The sequence below is a fragment of the Brachypodium distachyon genome, chromosome 2 (assembly GCF_000005505.3).
Source record: "Brachypodium distachyon strain Bd21 chromosome 2, Brachypodium_distachyon_v3.0, whole genome shotgun sequence".
Lineage (NCBI taxonomy): Eukaryota > Viridiplantae > Streptophyta > Magnoliopsida > Poales > Poaceae > Brachypodium > Brachypodium distachyon.
In genome coordinates, this window is record NC_016132.3 from 38,708,024 (window position 1) to 38,722,354 (window position 14,331).

The following is a 14,331-nucleotide window of genomic DNA, read 5'->3' on the forward strand; positions in this document are numbered from 1 at the left end:
CCACCCTTATTCCACAGTCGAGACTCGAGAAGCATATTTGAGTTCCTAGCTAGCTTAACTGCAAGAACTAAGGCAGCTCTAGGCCTAGAGGTGATCGTGACCATGGCAGAGCGCAACAACAAGGGGTCTCTTTTGGTGCTGGTGGCTTTGGCCGTCGTGGTTCTCCTGGCCGCTCAGGTGAAGCCGGCGGTGGCCGGCGATTACACCACTTACATGCAGAATAAGGTCAGGGATATCGTGAAGGCCAACCGCGCCGTCGCCCCCGGCTTCATCCGTCTCGTCTTCCACGACTGCTGGGTCAAGGTAACTAACTAACTAAAGATAAAACTTTTGACATTGTGCTGACATATCGAAAACATTATTTACTTTTCTCTATTTTCAAAAATTTAATGGATGCAATTTATAATCTCTAGGGTTGCGATGGATCCGTGTTGCTGGAGAGAGCCGACAAGCAGGCGGAGATGGATGCGCCGCAGAACGGCGGCATCCGTGGCCTGGACGTGATCCAGACCATCAAGGACGCGCTCGCCGCCTTCGACAAGAACGTGACATGCGCCGATGCTGTCGTGTACGCGGCCCGGGAGGCGTGCTACGTCCTCAGCGACAAGAAGATCGAGTACGCCGTGGACGGGCCGGGCTCCCACAAGGACGCCCTCACCTCGTCCATGGCCGACGCCGGCGCCCTCCCGCCACCATTCGCCAACTTCACGGACCTCGTGGCAAACTTCAACGCCAAGGGCTTCACGGCCCGGGATGTCGTGGTCCTCTCCGGCGCGCACGCTGTCGGCCAGGCCCACCGCCCGACCTTCGAGTCCCGGCTCGACAAGTCCGTCTCCGGCCGCGGCGAGATCAACGGCTGGTACCAGGGCGAGGTCGATCGGGTGTCGAACGCAAGCCCCACGAAGGCGGTTCATAACAATGTCCGCGACCTCTACAAGGCCGAGGCGGAGCCGGGGGTGCTTGACAATGGATACTACAAGGCCAATCTCCAGAACACGGTGCTCTTCAACTCTGATTGGACGCTCAGGACGGACACCGCCGCCGCAAGCGAGATGCAACAGTACAAGGACAGCGCCGCTACGTGGTACGCCCTCTTCGGCGAGGCCATGGCCAGGCTCAGCAGGCTCCCCGCCGAGGGCGCCACTCTCGCCGTGCCCAGGACAAAATGCAGTACCGCCAACTAGAAGATGCCCGCGTCAAGATATGAACCACATAAGACATTTTCACGCGTGCACGTTTATTGATTATTTTGATTTATTAAATATTTTCAATCATGTTATGTTTACTGATTTACTCATGCCATCACCTTTTTGCGGTTTTTCTACTTGTAATACATGTTCCAAAGTTTTTGTCTAGATTGCCACAAGAGTGCGCTTATGTACGGTCCTGCCACAGTTTTTGTTGATATCATCACACATCAAATGCTAAAATATCTGAACATTGAAACAATTTTCTCCCGAGACGTTCGCACGACTAATAATATCCGTATTCACCATTGAGTTTGTCTCAGACGAGAAGTTCAAATCTGGACTCGTCAATCTTCAATTATGTTGTTCTAAAAAAAAAATCTTCAATTATGTTGGACAAACTTTTGTTTGCTAGGAGCGATCTGGGCCGTTGAGTCGTGTTAAAGGAAGGGGCAACTGGCTGCCAAAACATCAGTCCCTCATCCTTCAACCTAACGGTCTCTGGCCTGTTCGGATATTCTAGTCCATGCGGCCCGGCCCATGACTCGTGGTTGTGATCCACCTCAGGAGGGAGTCAACGTGGTTGTAGCTGCTCGATCTCACGGAACTTTTTTTTGGGGCAAATTGGCATGTCTTTGGCTTGCACGTACAGCAAGGACGCTGTCGGTGTACAAGTTGTGTGCACTATCCATCTTTTGCGTCCATCGGTTTTCCCGTGTACTACCTTTTTATTTTGTTCCTCAAAAAAAAAAGATGTTCCACTTTTGTCCCAAGACAAGTACTTTTTAAAGTTTTGTCAAGTTTATAAAAAAATATACTTAATATCTACAAGGACTGTCAAAGAAGTCTAACATATAAAGAGTTATATCATGATAGCTTTAATAAATTTAAAGTTGTAGATGTTAGTAAATATTGCTATAAACTTAGTCAAACTTAGGATCACACCAAAACATTTCACGAATGGATGGAGTATTAGTTAATACTGCTATGCCTGAATACATAAGATATTTCTTTCCAACCAGCTTTTTTTTTTCTTCACTTTTTCCTCATCGGGTCTTCAATGTGAATTCCTAAGTCTTTTGACTTCCATATGCATGCTTAAATAAGATATTAACTCCTTTGCACTGCATCTCTTCGACAGTAGAATATTTCACTGTTGTAAAAGTTATTTTTCAGTCATGAAACTTGCTAAAAAGTATACATCACAAATTCCAAATTTCTAGCATAGAATATCTGAGGCTTTTGCTAGAGAAGAGGAATGCTTAAAAGGATTGACGATACTACCTACCCATACCAACAAGATGCATCGCCTTTTCTGGGAACTCATCTTCTAAGAACCCTTTCAAATAAGCATGCTTGACTACGAGCAATAATTTTCTTTTTGTGCAAAACTAGAGCAATATTGTATGAATGGCCTCCAAGGAAATTTCCCACGGTGCGCACGAGTGAAGACAAAGCGCACCGGCCAGTTTAGATCCTAGAGAGTAGCTATGAGCAACCATCGCCACTCTTTGAGTGGCTGGTGTGGTTACATAGTATTGATTAGCCAGATTATCTTGGAGTATGAAGAGTGAAAAATGGTGTCATCAGCTAACCCAGCCCGGCCCGGCCCTTCCACTAAATGAGGGATCAAACCATTAGTTAGCCCATGCATGTGCTTGACATTCTTCACAAGCCGGTCTATTGTCGACATTGTTTGCAAGCCACCAGTCTAGCGCCGACATTCTCCACCAACTTTGCAAGGCCTAATTAAGCAATCGGATACCAGAATTGTTTCATTTTCGAGGCACCAAGAATTGTTGCGTTGGGATCATGTGCATTACAGCATTAGTAGCTTGGAAAAAGATCCATATCATAATTAATTACTTTTTCCTGAACTTAAGTCAACTATGGAGCATATTATGGGCATGCAAGTAGTTGATGCGAATTATTAACGGCCAGTCTGGCTGGAATTCCTTCCAGCTAGCTTGGACGCGTTGATCGAGATCGATCGGAGTTAGAAGAAGGCATGCGCACTCGATCCATGATCTTGTTGCATGTTCGTCTGATCGATCCACATGTTTCAATTATATAAGCTTTCACGGATCACAATCTGCGCACCTAGCTTGTGTCAGCACAGCAGTATATATGCACCGACTGTTCACCCCCAATTGAATCATCCACAGCCGAGAAGCATTGTTAATTGAGTTCCTGGCTAGCTTAATTGCAAGAAGTAATATAGGCAGCTCTAGCTTAATTTGTTGCAAGTTTAGAGGTGAGTTAAGAGATGATGGCCAAGCGCAAAGGGGAAAAAGGGCCTCTTTTGGTGCTGGCGGCATTGGCCGTCCTCCTTGCCGCGCAGGTGAAGCCGGCGGTGTCTGCCGGCGGCTACACCATTGACATTCAGACCAAGGTGAGGGATATAGTGAAGGCCAACCGCGCCGTCAGCCCCGGCTTCATCCGCCTCGTCTTCCACGACTGCTGGGTCAAGGTAATCATCAAAGCTGCTTAATTTCTGACATGGTACTGACTTGCCGAAATCCTTTTTTCGATCATTTCGACATTATTGTCCAGTTTGTACCAACTTTGCCAAAACCTTTTATTTAATAATATTTTAATACCAGGGTTGTGATGCATCGGTGCTGCTGAACAATGGTGACGGGACGGCGGAGATGGACGCGGTCCAGAACGGCGGCATCCGCGGCCTGGACGTGATCCAGGCCATCAAGGACAAGCTGGCCGTGAACTACACGGACGTCACCTGCGCCGACGCCGTAGTCTACGCGGCCCGGGAGGCCTGCTACGTCCTGAGCGGCGAGAAGATCAAGTACGACGTGGACGGGCCGGGCTCCCACAAGGACGCCGTCGCCTCCTCCAAGGCCGACGCGGCCGCCCTCCCTTCCCCATTCGCCAGCTTCTCGGACCTCGTGGCAAACTTCAAGCTCAAGGGTTTCACGGCCCGAGACGTGGTGGTCCTCTCCGGCGCGCACGCCGTGGGCCTGGCCCACCGCCCGGCCTTCGAGGCCCGGCTCACGGCCCCCGCCGCCGAGATCGACCCGGCATATCGGAACGACGTCAATGTGACGTCCAACGCGAGCCCGAGCAAGACGGCCCACAACAATGTCCGGGACCTGGGCAAGGCAGAGGCGGAGCCGGGCGTCCTGGACAACAACTACTACGCCGCCAACCTTGCCAAGAAGGTGCTCTTCGGCTCCGACTTCGCGCTCACCACCGACGGCGCCGCGATGACTAACATGACTGCCTACAAGAATAATGCTGCCACGTGGTACCCCCTCTTTGAGGACGCCATGGCCAGGCTCAGCAGGCTCCCCCCACTGGGCACCACAGGCGGGCCCAGGGCCAAATGCAACACCCCCAACTAGCTAGTACGAGAAGAGAAGAGACGTCTTTTTTTTCACTAAGACATGCAAGCTAGAGCGTTTATCAATTTTGGTTTGGTTCTTTTTATACGGGGAGACGTATACAATGCAAACTCTTATTTTGTGGGAACTTACGAACTTTACTCATAAGCCATCGGAGCTACAACATGCTGTTCAGATGACAGGTGGGAATCAAACCCACCACTTAAACACGGTTTTGCAAAAAAAAAACCCTGTTCAAACCCCACACTCGATAACAATTAATACAAGACCAAAAAACAATTTGAGGTAAAAAAATCCTTTGTTATTCCTGATCTGGAGGGCGAAGCCGCCGCCCCACAACTCTCCTGACGGCGGCCACGACCCACCCCACTCCTAGCGACGTCGAGTCAGAGATTATGGCAGCACTGGTCCCACAAGCTTGTGGGTTTGCGCAACGGCGCTGCACCACAGGTGGTGTCAACGGAGGTGCTGCTCCAACAACGTCCATCTACAGCCGGCCGCGATGACGACCTCCCGACCTAGTGTTGGCTCCACCCGAGGAAGATGGAGTAGCGCCGTTTTGCTTGAACTTGTGTAACCATGTCGTCGAGTGTAGTTCACGGTCTGATTAGCAGGAACTATAATGGGGATATGTCATCCGTCAATCCCATCAAACCTTTGAGGTGAGGCCAAAAATGTTTATCTCTGGTTTTTGGATATGCACGGGTGTGAATGTACAATCTGCAGGTTTAATGATGTCTCCTCCCAATGAATTCACACATCTCAACACATATGCTTGGACTTCCTATGAATTGTTTCAGTTGAGCGAAACAAAGCGAGCTTCGGCATGTCTAAATGTTTGAGGATGAAATATCGATATGGTCGACTAGCTAGACGGGTGAATAGTCGACTAACAATTTTTCCTTTTCTTTGGATGATCTTTGGGTTTATTCTTACATTTTTTACTGAATAATGGTTGTTCATTTGAAAGTCACATTCACCACTTCAGATGTACTTTTTTTTTAAAGTTACACCCACTCTCCCACTTCTTGTAAAACATTTCTTTAAATGTTACATTAACTACTTTCTATTAGACGATGTAACAATTTCTTAAAAGTTACATTCACTACTTTTTTTTTTGCGAAGATCACTTTTTTGAATGTAACACCTCTTCTTTTCTTCGAATTTAGATGACTTATCGACATGATCTGTCTGATTTTTTTTTTGAACGTGATGATCTGTCTGAATTTTTAGTGCAAGCTAGATGTAAATAATATCTAGCTTAATTTCAAGTAGTAAAGTAATTGGATTTTTGGGGAGGCATGGAGGTGCTAGTAGGAAAACACGAAGGACAATTGGGTTTCCTGGTGGTTTGCTAATTAGGTGGGGGCATTCCGTAGGCTAAAATGCCCAGGCACTGTGTAGACGCTCCCTTGAATCTTTTATGTAAACCCAGTTTAGATCTTTTAATTAACCCAGCTGACCGGGCCGACCGGACGATGACCGCGATGGTTTTCGTCGGCAAACTGGCCTGAAGAAGCCTCACTGGGACAACAACTGGCCAGAAACAGGCAAACTTAATTATTTCAAAGCCTTAGAAAATTCTAAAAATTCTACTTACTTGTGACCTGTACAAGGTTCGTGCGCGTGGAGATATATAATAATGGTGTTCCAACTTTGGCAAAAATAATACTCCCTCCGTTTCATAATTCTTGTCTCAAATTTGCCCAAAAATGGATGTATCTATTCTTAAAAGATGTCTAGATACATGTAAGATTTCGACAAGAATTATGGAACGGAGTGAGGGAGTAGATCATAACCGAGTTTGCCAGCTTAATTTGGACTTTGGTAAGCAATAATCGAATGAAACCTGCAGCTTGGATCGATCGAACGTCCATGCAGTGCATCTAGCAAGCTAGCTAGCTAGCTACCGACACTGGGATATATTGGTCGCAGACGTGGGAGAAGCTAGCAACTGGAATTGCAAACTTATTTCAAAGTCTTCGAATATTCTACAGTACTTGCTTAACTGTACTCACCTACACGGCGGCGAGCAATGAGAGAAAAGTAATCGCCACCTTATTCGAAAGTCGTCCTAGCTACAACTCTCTATGTCCTGTCTAATTGAACTAGCTTTGGACATGGGTGAGAGCAGAAAAATTCATGCACAAAACTAGAGTCGCTCGTTGACTTTTAGGACTCTCCATGTTGTGCAGGCGTTGACAGTACAAAAAAATTTATTTTTTCGGACAATCATATAACGCGTTAGCTACATCTCTTGAACTAACTCTACATAAATTATTTGTGATGGTGTACACAAAGCTAGCGATTCTTAGTTGATTAATTCCTAGTCGGCTTTCGGCCAAGATCACTCAACTCTTTGGAGAGAGGCGTTTTTATTCTCTATCCTCTTCTCTTTTTCCACGTCAGCAATTATTCAAACAAGAGTCAGTTTATTCGAAAGGCGGTAGACCAAATTTTATTAAGATAGAAAAAGAGAGAGTACAGAGCGGAATTACAGCATGTAGAGAGGAACTACATGAATGGAGGGCAGAGGCCCAAAGGGCAAAACACCAAGAAAAACAACTAAACAATAGCTTCAAAGTCCAAACACCCCACAGCACTAGAAAGCTTCAATACAGCCCGCAGTACGCCAGGAGAGGAGATCTTCAATGATGAGATCGAAAACTTTGCCCACTGTATTCGACACTTGCTGAAAAACTCGAGCATTTCGCTCCTTCCAAATTCTCCAATGCACAGAATGACGAAGGTGTCAAAATCCCTCCGAAGTGGTTTAGGGGCTCTCCGTCTTGCTGCAATCCACCGGTCTTCTGTGTTATGAAAAATACGGCTAGGAATGGGGAATGATGTCTTTGTCCACAGCCGCAATTTGGAATCTAACTTTATTACGACCTTTATAGTTGCCGGCACTTTCCTGCTAAATATTTTGAATCTAGCTTCTATCACAAAGGTAAACTTAGCCATTGACTTTTCAGACTCTCCACATCACCTGGAGTTGATGGTAAAAAAGTCGTACAACGGTTTGTGTCTTAAGCTAACTCAACACGCAACGGTACAAGTAACTAGCTAGCTCGATGCTGAGGCTCTGAGCTAAGGGCCGGTCTGACCCTTCTTGAAGAATCAGTTTAATGGTATATATGCTGGGGTGCCGCCAAAGAACACCATGCCAACTATTTGTTCATGGCCGAAAGTTTCCCCTTCCCCTAATGTCCTTGCCGTATCAATTTAGCTCACACCTTTTGGGGTCTCTAGGAAGGATAAATGCATGCAAAGAGGAACACTACTCAAACATGCATGCATGTATTAATTGACACTGCCTTGCCCCGAATAGATAAGATATTTCTTTCTAGCCGGATTTTTTTTATAAATGTTTCCTCAGTGGGTATCCAATGTGATTTGCGAAATCTTTTAACATCCATCGCATGCCTTAATAAGATTGTGAAATATTGTTTTTTTTGCGGGTAAAATATTGTAGTTTTTTTTTGCTTTTTTGTAATATATAGGAGTATATGATTTCACTTACCTCTGAGTTAACCGTGCTTGACAGCAAACAATATGGGTATGAATACCCCAGGGTAGACACGAGTGAGGACAAATTAAGTACTCAAGAGAGACTTTTGTATCGGTTCGTGGGTTAGTCTAGATCGATCCTAGAGAACATCCATGAGCAACTACTTCGATTTAGTCCCTGGGTGGCTAGGGTGTTACATAAGTGACATACTTACATATATAGCATTAGCTAGATTATCCTGGAGGTGAAAGATGGCGTCATCAGTGGACTGTAGCTAGTATTGCTATTTACTAAATTAGATACCAAACCGTTACTCTAGTCCTTGTGCTTGACATTCTTCACGAGCCAGTTTACTGTCGACATTCTTCACAAGCTAGTCTATCGCCGACATTCTCTTTTTATTTTAGAGGCACCAGCTAGAATTGTTGCGGTTGGGGGTTCATGTGCATTAGCTTGAAAAGAGACCCATCATTTTGTTTTCTAAACTGGAGAAATAAGGGAAGTCAACTGCTGGAGCATATATGCGCGCTGATGCAAGTAGTTGACGAGCATTATTAACGGCCAATCTGGCTGGAATTCCTTCCAGCTTTGGACGCGTTAATCTATCGACCGGAGTTGAATGAGCACTCCCCCATGATTGTCGTGCACGTTCGACGGATCGAACTATCACTGCTAGCTACTGCTGCATCAGCAGTATATATACACACCCGTTGTTCACCTCAATTGAATCATCCACAGCCGATCGAGAAGCAGTTGAGTTCGCTAGCTGCAAGAACTAATCTAGGTAGCTCTAGCTAGCAGCTGGTTGGAGGAGCTGAATTAGGAGATATATCTCTCGATTCGATCATGTCGAAGCGCAACGAGAATGTGTCTCTTTCGGTGCTCCTGGCCTCGGCTGTCGTGGCGATCCTCCTTGCCGCGCAGGTGAACGTGAAGCCGGCGATGGCCGGCGACTACACCATTGGCATGCAGACTAAGGTGAGGGACATAGTGCAGAGGAACCGCGCCGTCGCCCCCGGCCTCATCCGGCTAGCCTTCCACGACTGCTGGGTCAAGGTAATTAACTAACTATTGGCAGCAGCTAATTTGTTCGTTCATATTTTTTTCAAAAAAGAGGTTGAGATGGATCGGTGTGTTGCTTGGAAAGAGCTAATGTTGAAACCTCCGGTGTCTGCATCAAAATGATGCACACAGCCACGATTAGCTCATTCATTGCACTGGCATCTCTTCTCAAAACTCAAAACTGAGAAATTAGTTAGTTAGGAAAATAAATAAGAGAAAAGTACTTTTTTCGTTTCTCAACTTGTCGGAAAGTTCGCTTTTCGTCCCTAAAAAAAATTCGTACTTTTTTCGTCCCTCAATTTTCAAAACCGGACACTTTTAGTCTCTCAGTCCATCCAAAGTGCTTTTCCTAACCACGTGTCTGGTTTTCGTATAGTTTTTTCACTTATTTTTTTTCAATCAAGATATGGATGATGCAGATGGAGGAGAAGTATAACTAATGCCTGGACGAGATCCAGAGCACAACGACGGCAATTTCAACAGACTCGGCGGTCACGGGATTAAGTGCAAACTAGACACGTGGCTAGACAAACCGCTTCGGATAGCCTTAAGGACTGATAGTATCCGGTTTTGAAAGTTGAGGATGAAAAAAGTACGAATTGTTTTTTGAAGGGCGAGAAATGAACTTTCCGACAAGTTGAGGGACGAAAAAAGTACTTTTCTCAACAAATAATGGCGATTTGATCCTTCATTCATTGTGACACCTGCAGGGTTGTGATGGGTCCGTGTTGCTGGAGAGAGCCGACAAGCAGGCAGAGATGGACGCGCCGCAGAACGGCGGCATCCGTGGCCTGGACTTGATCCAGGCCATCAAGGACACACTGTCCCTTGACGACAGCACCGTCACCTGCGCCGACGCCGTCGTCTACGCGGCGCGAGAAGCCTGCAACGTGCTCAGCGGCGGCAACATCGTCTACGCCGTCGACGGGCCTGGCTCCCACAAGGACACCAACGCGTCCTCCATGGCCGACGCCGGTGCCCTCCCTGGACCAACCGCCAGCTTCGCGAACCTCGCGGCCAACTTCAACGGCAAGGGCTTCACCCCACGGGACGTCGTGGTCCTCTCCGGCGCGCACGCCGTCGGCTTAGCCCACCGCCCCAACTTCGAGGCCCGGCTCACGGCCAATGCCAATGAGATCAGCCAGAAGTACCGGAACGACGTCAACGTGATATCGAACGCCAGCCCCAACAAGACGGCGCACAACAACGTCCGGGACCTGGACAAGGCGGAGACGGAGCCGGGCGTCCTGGACAACAACTACTACGCCGCCAACCTCGGCAAGAAGGTGCTATTCAGCTCCGACTTCGCGCTCACCACCGACGGCGCCGCGCTCAACAACATGACGAACTTCAAGAACGACGCCACCATGTGGTTCCGTCTCTTCGAGGACGCCATGGCCAGGCTCAGCAGGCTCCCCGCGCAGGGCGCCGATGTTCTCCAGGTGCCAAGGATCAAATGCAACGCCCCCAATCCGGCAAGCTAGGACGATCCGGAGGAAGAGATCGACGTCCTCGCCGGCCCGCGTGGGCCAAGATTTGAGCAGCATATGACATGCACGCGTTTATAAATTTTTGTTTGGTAATTTTTATATCATGTTTTTTTTTGTCTACCAATTGATTTACTTATGCCAGTATGTATGTATTGTAATTTGGTTATTTTTGGAAGAGAAAAGTATAATGTTTTGTCCTCCTACTTGTTGAAAGGTACATTTAAAAAAAAACATATACATTTTACACTCCGGCTGTCAAAACTGAACGCCACCGATCGCCGGAGCCAATTTTAGTACTCTATCCAATTCATATTAATTGTCTCAAATTTATCCAAATATAGATGTATCTATGGCTAAAAAACGTCTTGATACATGTAACATTTCGACAATTAATATGCGGCAAGATTCGAACAACTCCTGCATGTGTTATAAATTTGGTCACTGAAAACATCAAGCGTGAAAATGCATGCGTGTAACGTTGGCGTGGGCTACAGTCAACGGTAAAGTCAAGAGCTTCTTTATTGACGAGTTGAGTCAAAACCATGTCAGCCTAGACATAGAAACGCTGAAATCAGGACGGAGTTTGAACATCCAAGCTTCTTGGCCAGGCCTCTGATTTTGTCTTTCGGTCCCGGGAATGCTGGTGGGCCTGGTGGCCGCTTTGCCGCCGGCCGAATGCGTTGCGTTGGCCCAAGGAGCTTCTGTAGTCTGTAGCCCGTATCGGGAATTCGGGATCCAATATTCTTCTGGAGAAGAGTGTTGCGATCTAATTTGTGGCCTCGTGTGCCTTTCCAAGCAGAGAGGATCAAAGGCCCGGTAGCCGGACAAGCGACAGCAAGGGAAGAGATTTCCCATCGAGCCCATGGGCTAAGGCTGGAGGCCAGGCCGCAAAAGTGAGCCCACTTTGATGGACACAGTTGACTTGAGAAGGCGGCCCAACCCAACCATCTGAATCCCCTAAAAAAAAAAAGACCCCAACCATCTGAAGTCCTGGAAGCATATACTACTCCAGCATTGTTGAATCTTCTAAGTACAAGAGGTGCGTGCGCGTGGTGTGATTGCTGACGATGCACATGGATTGCTGTTAATTGGTCCGATATCTATGTGCAAGGGGAATAATAGATTTTTGCCAGCTTTGTTACTAGAGACAATCAAACTAAACCAGCTTGCACCGAACGTGCCATAGGCTAGCTATAACGCACCACGCAAATATAGAGTAGTATCAATGTCAATATGTCAAGATATAGTAGTACTAGCTAGTCAAAATGTATCCACAAAGTTCATGCTTCTTTGCTCATTGCTGTGCTCTGGAATATTTGGAAACGACGGAATGTCAAGGTCTTCAGGGACATTGTCGAAGACCCGTACTTGCTCATAGAGAGATGCTCCTCCGACATCCATCTCTGGTCCTCTCGCTGTAACTTTATTCCTAAGAAAACCCTTCTCACTGATTGGGCAATAATGTTGGCTCACCTGGCCAACAACTTGTAATTACTCCTCCTTCCCTACCCTTCTTGTATATTCTTAGGCTCTCCTTGTAATGCTCTTTGGTTTTAATAAAGTTGTGCAGGCTGGCTGTTGTCCGTCGTAGTTCGGGTCAAAAAAATGTATCCACAAAACAAAACATGGATATACATCCATCCTAAAAAAATATATGGAGATAAAATGTACTCCATCCGTTCCTAAATACTTGTCGCTGTTTTAGTTCAAGTTTGCACTAAAACAGCGACAAGTATTTAGAAACGGAAGGAGTACCCACAAAACAAAACATACGATAGATGTACCTGTCCATCGTAGAAACAGAGATATAAGAGAAGTGGACTACTTGCATATATATGCAAGTTGATGATGATCGAGGAATTAACGACGGCGCCCAACATAATTAATTGGCTGGAATTCCTTCCAGCTTGGACACGTTGACCAAGTTAAAGGCTTAATTAGACGGCAGCTCCTGCTCACCACGTCGATCGATGGGGGTTGAAGAAGAGCACTGGATGATTGTCGTGCACGTTGGCCAGATCGATCCGTATCTGTTAACAATGAGGTGCACGGATCACGAGCTGCATAGATAATAACCTTGTTCAGCAGTATATATACCCCCTTAAGTGCACCCTAATTACATCATCCCACAGCTGAGATCGAGTTAGCATCTGATAGCAAGAACTAACAAAGCTGTAGCTGGTGATCATGGCGAAGGGTTCTGTGTCTTTGGTGCTGGTGGCCTTTGCCGTCCTACTGGCAGCGCAGCTGAAGCCGGCGGTGGCGGTGGACGGCCGCTACAACACAACCATGCAGGAGAAGGTGAGGAAAATAGTGGAGGCGAACCGCTACGACGCCCCTGGACTCATCCGGATCCTCTTCCACGACTGCTGGGTCAAGGTAATTGAAGAACTAAATCAGCTGTTTTTTAACATATTGCACTGCTTACTTCTTTTTCCTTTTCAAGTGATGCACACAACCAACTTGCACTGACTTACTGAAAATAGATATGTGACTCCGATCCATAATAAGTATCCGAGATTTCGTACAAAATTGTATTAAATTTGTACGTACTAAATGCCCGACACCTCTTATGGATCGAAGGAAGTATTCAATTTTGTCCATTTGCACTGACTTGGGCATGTATGAATCTGCACCGCAGGGTTGCGACGCATCGGTGCTGCTGAACGTGACTGAAGACAAGAACGAGATCCACGCGCCACAGAACGGCGGCCTCCGGGGCATGGGGGTGATCCAAGCCATCAAGGACGCGCTCGTCGCGGCCAACTACGAGAACGTGAGCTGCACCGACGCTCTCATCTTCGCGGCACGCGAGGCCACCGTCGTCCTCAGCAACTACACCATCACGTACGACGTCGACGGGCCGGGCCGAAAGGATTCCAACATCTCGGTCGCGGGCGACGCCGGCGTCCTGCCCCCGCCCTTCGCCGACTTCGGCACCCTCCTGACCAACTTCCAAAACAAGACGGGCTTCGGCCTGGACGAGCTCGTCATCCTCTCCGGCGCGCACTCCGTTGGCCGAGCCCACCGGGCCGCCTTCGACGACCGCCTCAACAAGGCCGTCACCCCCTCTTCGCAGATCGACGACGACTACCGGAACGCCATCGACAAGAAAACCTCGACTCACCCGACATGGTTGCAAGCAGTCATGGGAGCAAAGCCAACGCCGGACATGGCCGCCACGGCGGAGAACAACATCCGCGACATGGACGACGTGAGGGGCGCGACCAAGTACAACGCCACGGGGGTGAAGCTGAGCCCCAAGAACGTCCTGGACAACAGCTACTACACCAACAACGGGCAGAACATGGTGCTCTTCAAGTCCGACTGGGTGCTCAGGACAAACAAGGACGCCGCTGCCGCCATGAAGCTCTACAGGGAGAACCCCGTGATCTGGTACGGCCTCTTCGGCCAGGCCATGGCCAAGCTCAGCGAGCTCGCCCCCGAGCGCCTTGAGAACGAATTTGTCGCCGGTGGAGCCAGGAAGTACTGCGACAAGATTGAACCGGCCATCGCGTATTAAAGCCATCCATCGCACGCACGCACGGACGTTTATTAATTGGTTTTTTTGTTTGTTTTGATTAATTGCTTATCGTATCATCACGTTTCCTTTTTTTTAATGATCGAGTGCATGTACTACCAAAGTTTATTTTGTATGTGTGATCCGCACACACGGTTACCCGTTTTGGGATAATATGACCATTCAATTTGTTTTGTGA

At 47.5% G+C, this 14,331-nt stretch overlaps 4 protein-coding genes across 4 annotated transcripts; all 4 read left to right on the plus strand.

Moving 5' to 3' along the window:
- Window positions 1-19: 19 nt before the first annotated feature.
- LOC104583259 (peroxidase 5) lies at window positions 20-1,462 on the plus strand. Its single transcript, XM_010235090.3, has 2 exons — window positions 20-303; window positions 414-1,462. The coding sequence occupies exons 1-2, from the start codon at window positions 103-105 to the stop codon at window positions 1,182-1,184; spliced, it is 972 nt and encodes a 323-aa protein (XP_010233392.1). The 5' UTR covers window positions 20-102; the 3' UTR covers window positions 1,185-1,462.
- Window positions 1,463-3,279: 1,817 nt separating this feature from the next.
- LOC112270970 (peroxidase 47-like) lies at window positions 3,280-4,709 on the plus strand. The gene is made up of 2 exons (XM_024459771.1): window positions 3,280-3,657; window positions 3,791-4,709. The coding sequence occupies exons 1-2, from the start codon at window positions 3,454-3,456 to the stop codon at window positions 4,547-4,549; spliced, it is 963 nt and encodes a 320-aa protein (XP_024315539.1). The 5' UTR covers window positions 3,280-3,453; the 3' UTR covers window positions 4,550-4,709.
- Window positions 4,710-8,728: 4,019 nt separating this feature from the next.
- On the plus strand, window positions 8,729-10,815 carry LOC112270631 (peroxidase 30-like). The gene is made up of 2 exons (XM_024458474.1): window positions 8,729-9,116; window positions 9,833-10,815. The coding sequence occupies exons 1-2, from the start codon at window positions 8,907-8,909 to the stop codon at window positions 10,604-10,606; spliced, it is 984 nt and encodes a 327-aa protein (XP_024314242.1). The 5' UTR covers window positions 8,729-8,906; the 3' UTR covers window positions 10,607-10,815.
- Window positions 10,816-12,736: 1,921 nt separating this feature from the next.
- Window positions 12,737-14,331, plus strand: LOC112270611 (peroxidase 2-like). The gene is made up of 2 exons (XM_024458426.1): window positions 12,737-12,991; window positions 13,254-14,331. Exons 1-2 carry the CDS (start codon window positions 12,800-12,802, stop codon window positions 14,133-14,135), a joined length of 1,074 nt encoding a protein of 357 aa, XP_024314194.1. The 5' UTR covers window positions 12,737-12,799; the 3' UTR covers window positions 14,136-14,331.

What these genes read in the sequence shown, in the direction of transcription:
- LOC112270631 (XM_024458474.1), top strand. Translation starts at nt 8,907, where the DNA reads ATGTCGAAGCGCAACGAGAATGTGTCTCTTTCGGTGCTCCTGGCCTCG. An exon ending in TCCACGACTGCTGGGTCAAG is followed by an intron (nt 9,117 to 9,832) that starts GTAATTAACTAA and finishes TGACACCTGCAG; the next exon opens with GGTTGTGATGGGTCCGTGTT.
- LOC112270970 (XM_024459771.1), top strand. Translation starts at nt 3,454, where the DNA reads ATGATGGCCAAGCGCAAAGGGGAAAAAGGGCCTCTTTTGGTGCTGGCG. An exon ending in TCCACGACTGCTGGGTCAAG is followed by an intron (nt 3,658 to 3,790) that starts GTAATCATCAAA and finishes TTTTAATACCAG; the next exon opens with GGTTGTGATGCATCGGTGCT.
- LOC104583259 (XM_010235090.3), top strand. Translation starts at nt 103, where the DNA reads ATGGCAGAGCGCAACAACAAGGGGTCTCTTTTGGTGCTGGTGGCTTTG. An exon ending in TCCACGACTGCTGGGTCAAG is followed by an intron (nt 304 to 413) that starts GTAACTAACTAA and finishes TATAATCTCTAG; the next exon opens with GGTTGCGATGGATCCGTGTT.
- LOC112270611 (XM_024458426.1), top strand. Translation starts at nt 12,800, where the DNA reads ATGGCGAAGGGTTCTGTGTCTTTGGTGCTGGTGGCCTTTGCCGTCCTA. An exon ending in TCCACGACTGCTGGGTCAAG is followed by an intron (nt 12,992 to 13,253) that starts GTAATTGAAGAA and finishes TCTGCACCGCAG; the next exon opens with GGTTGCGACGCATCGGTGCT.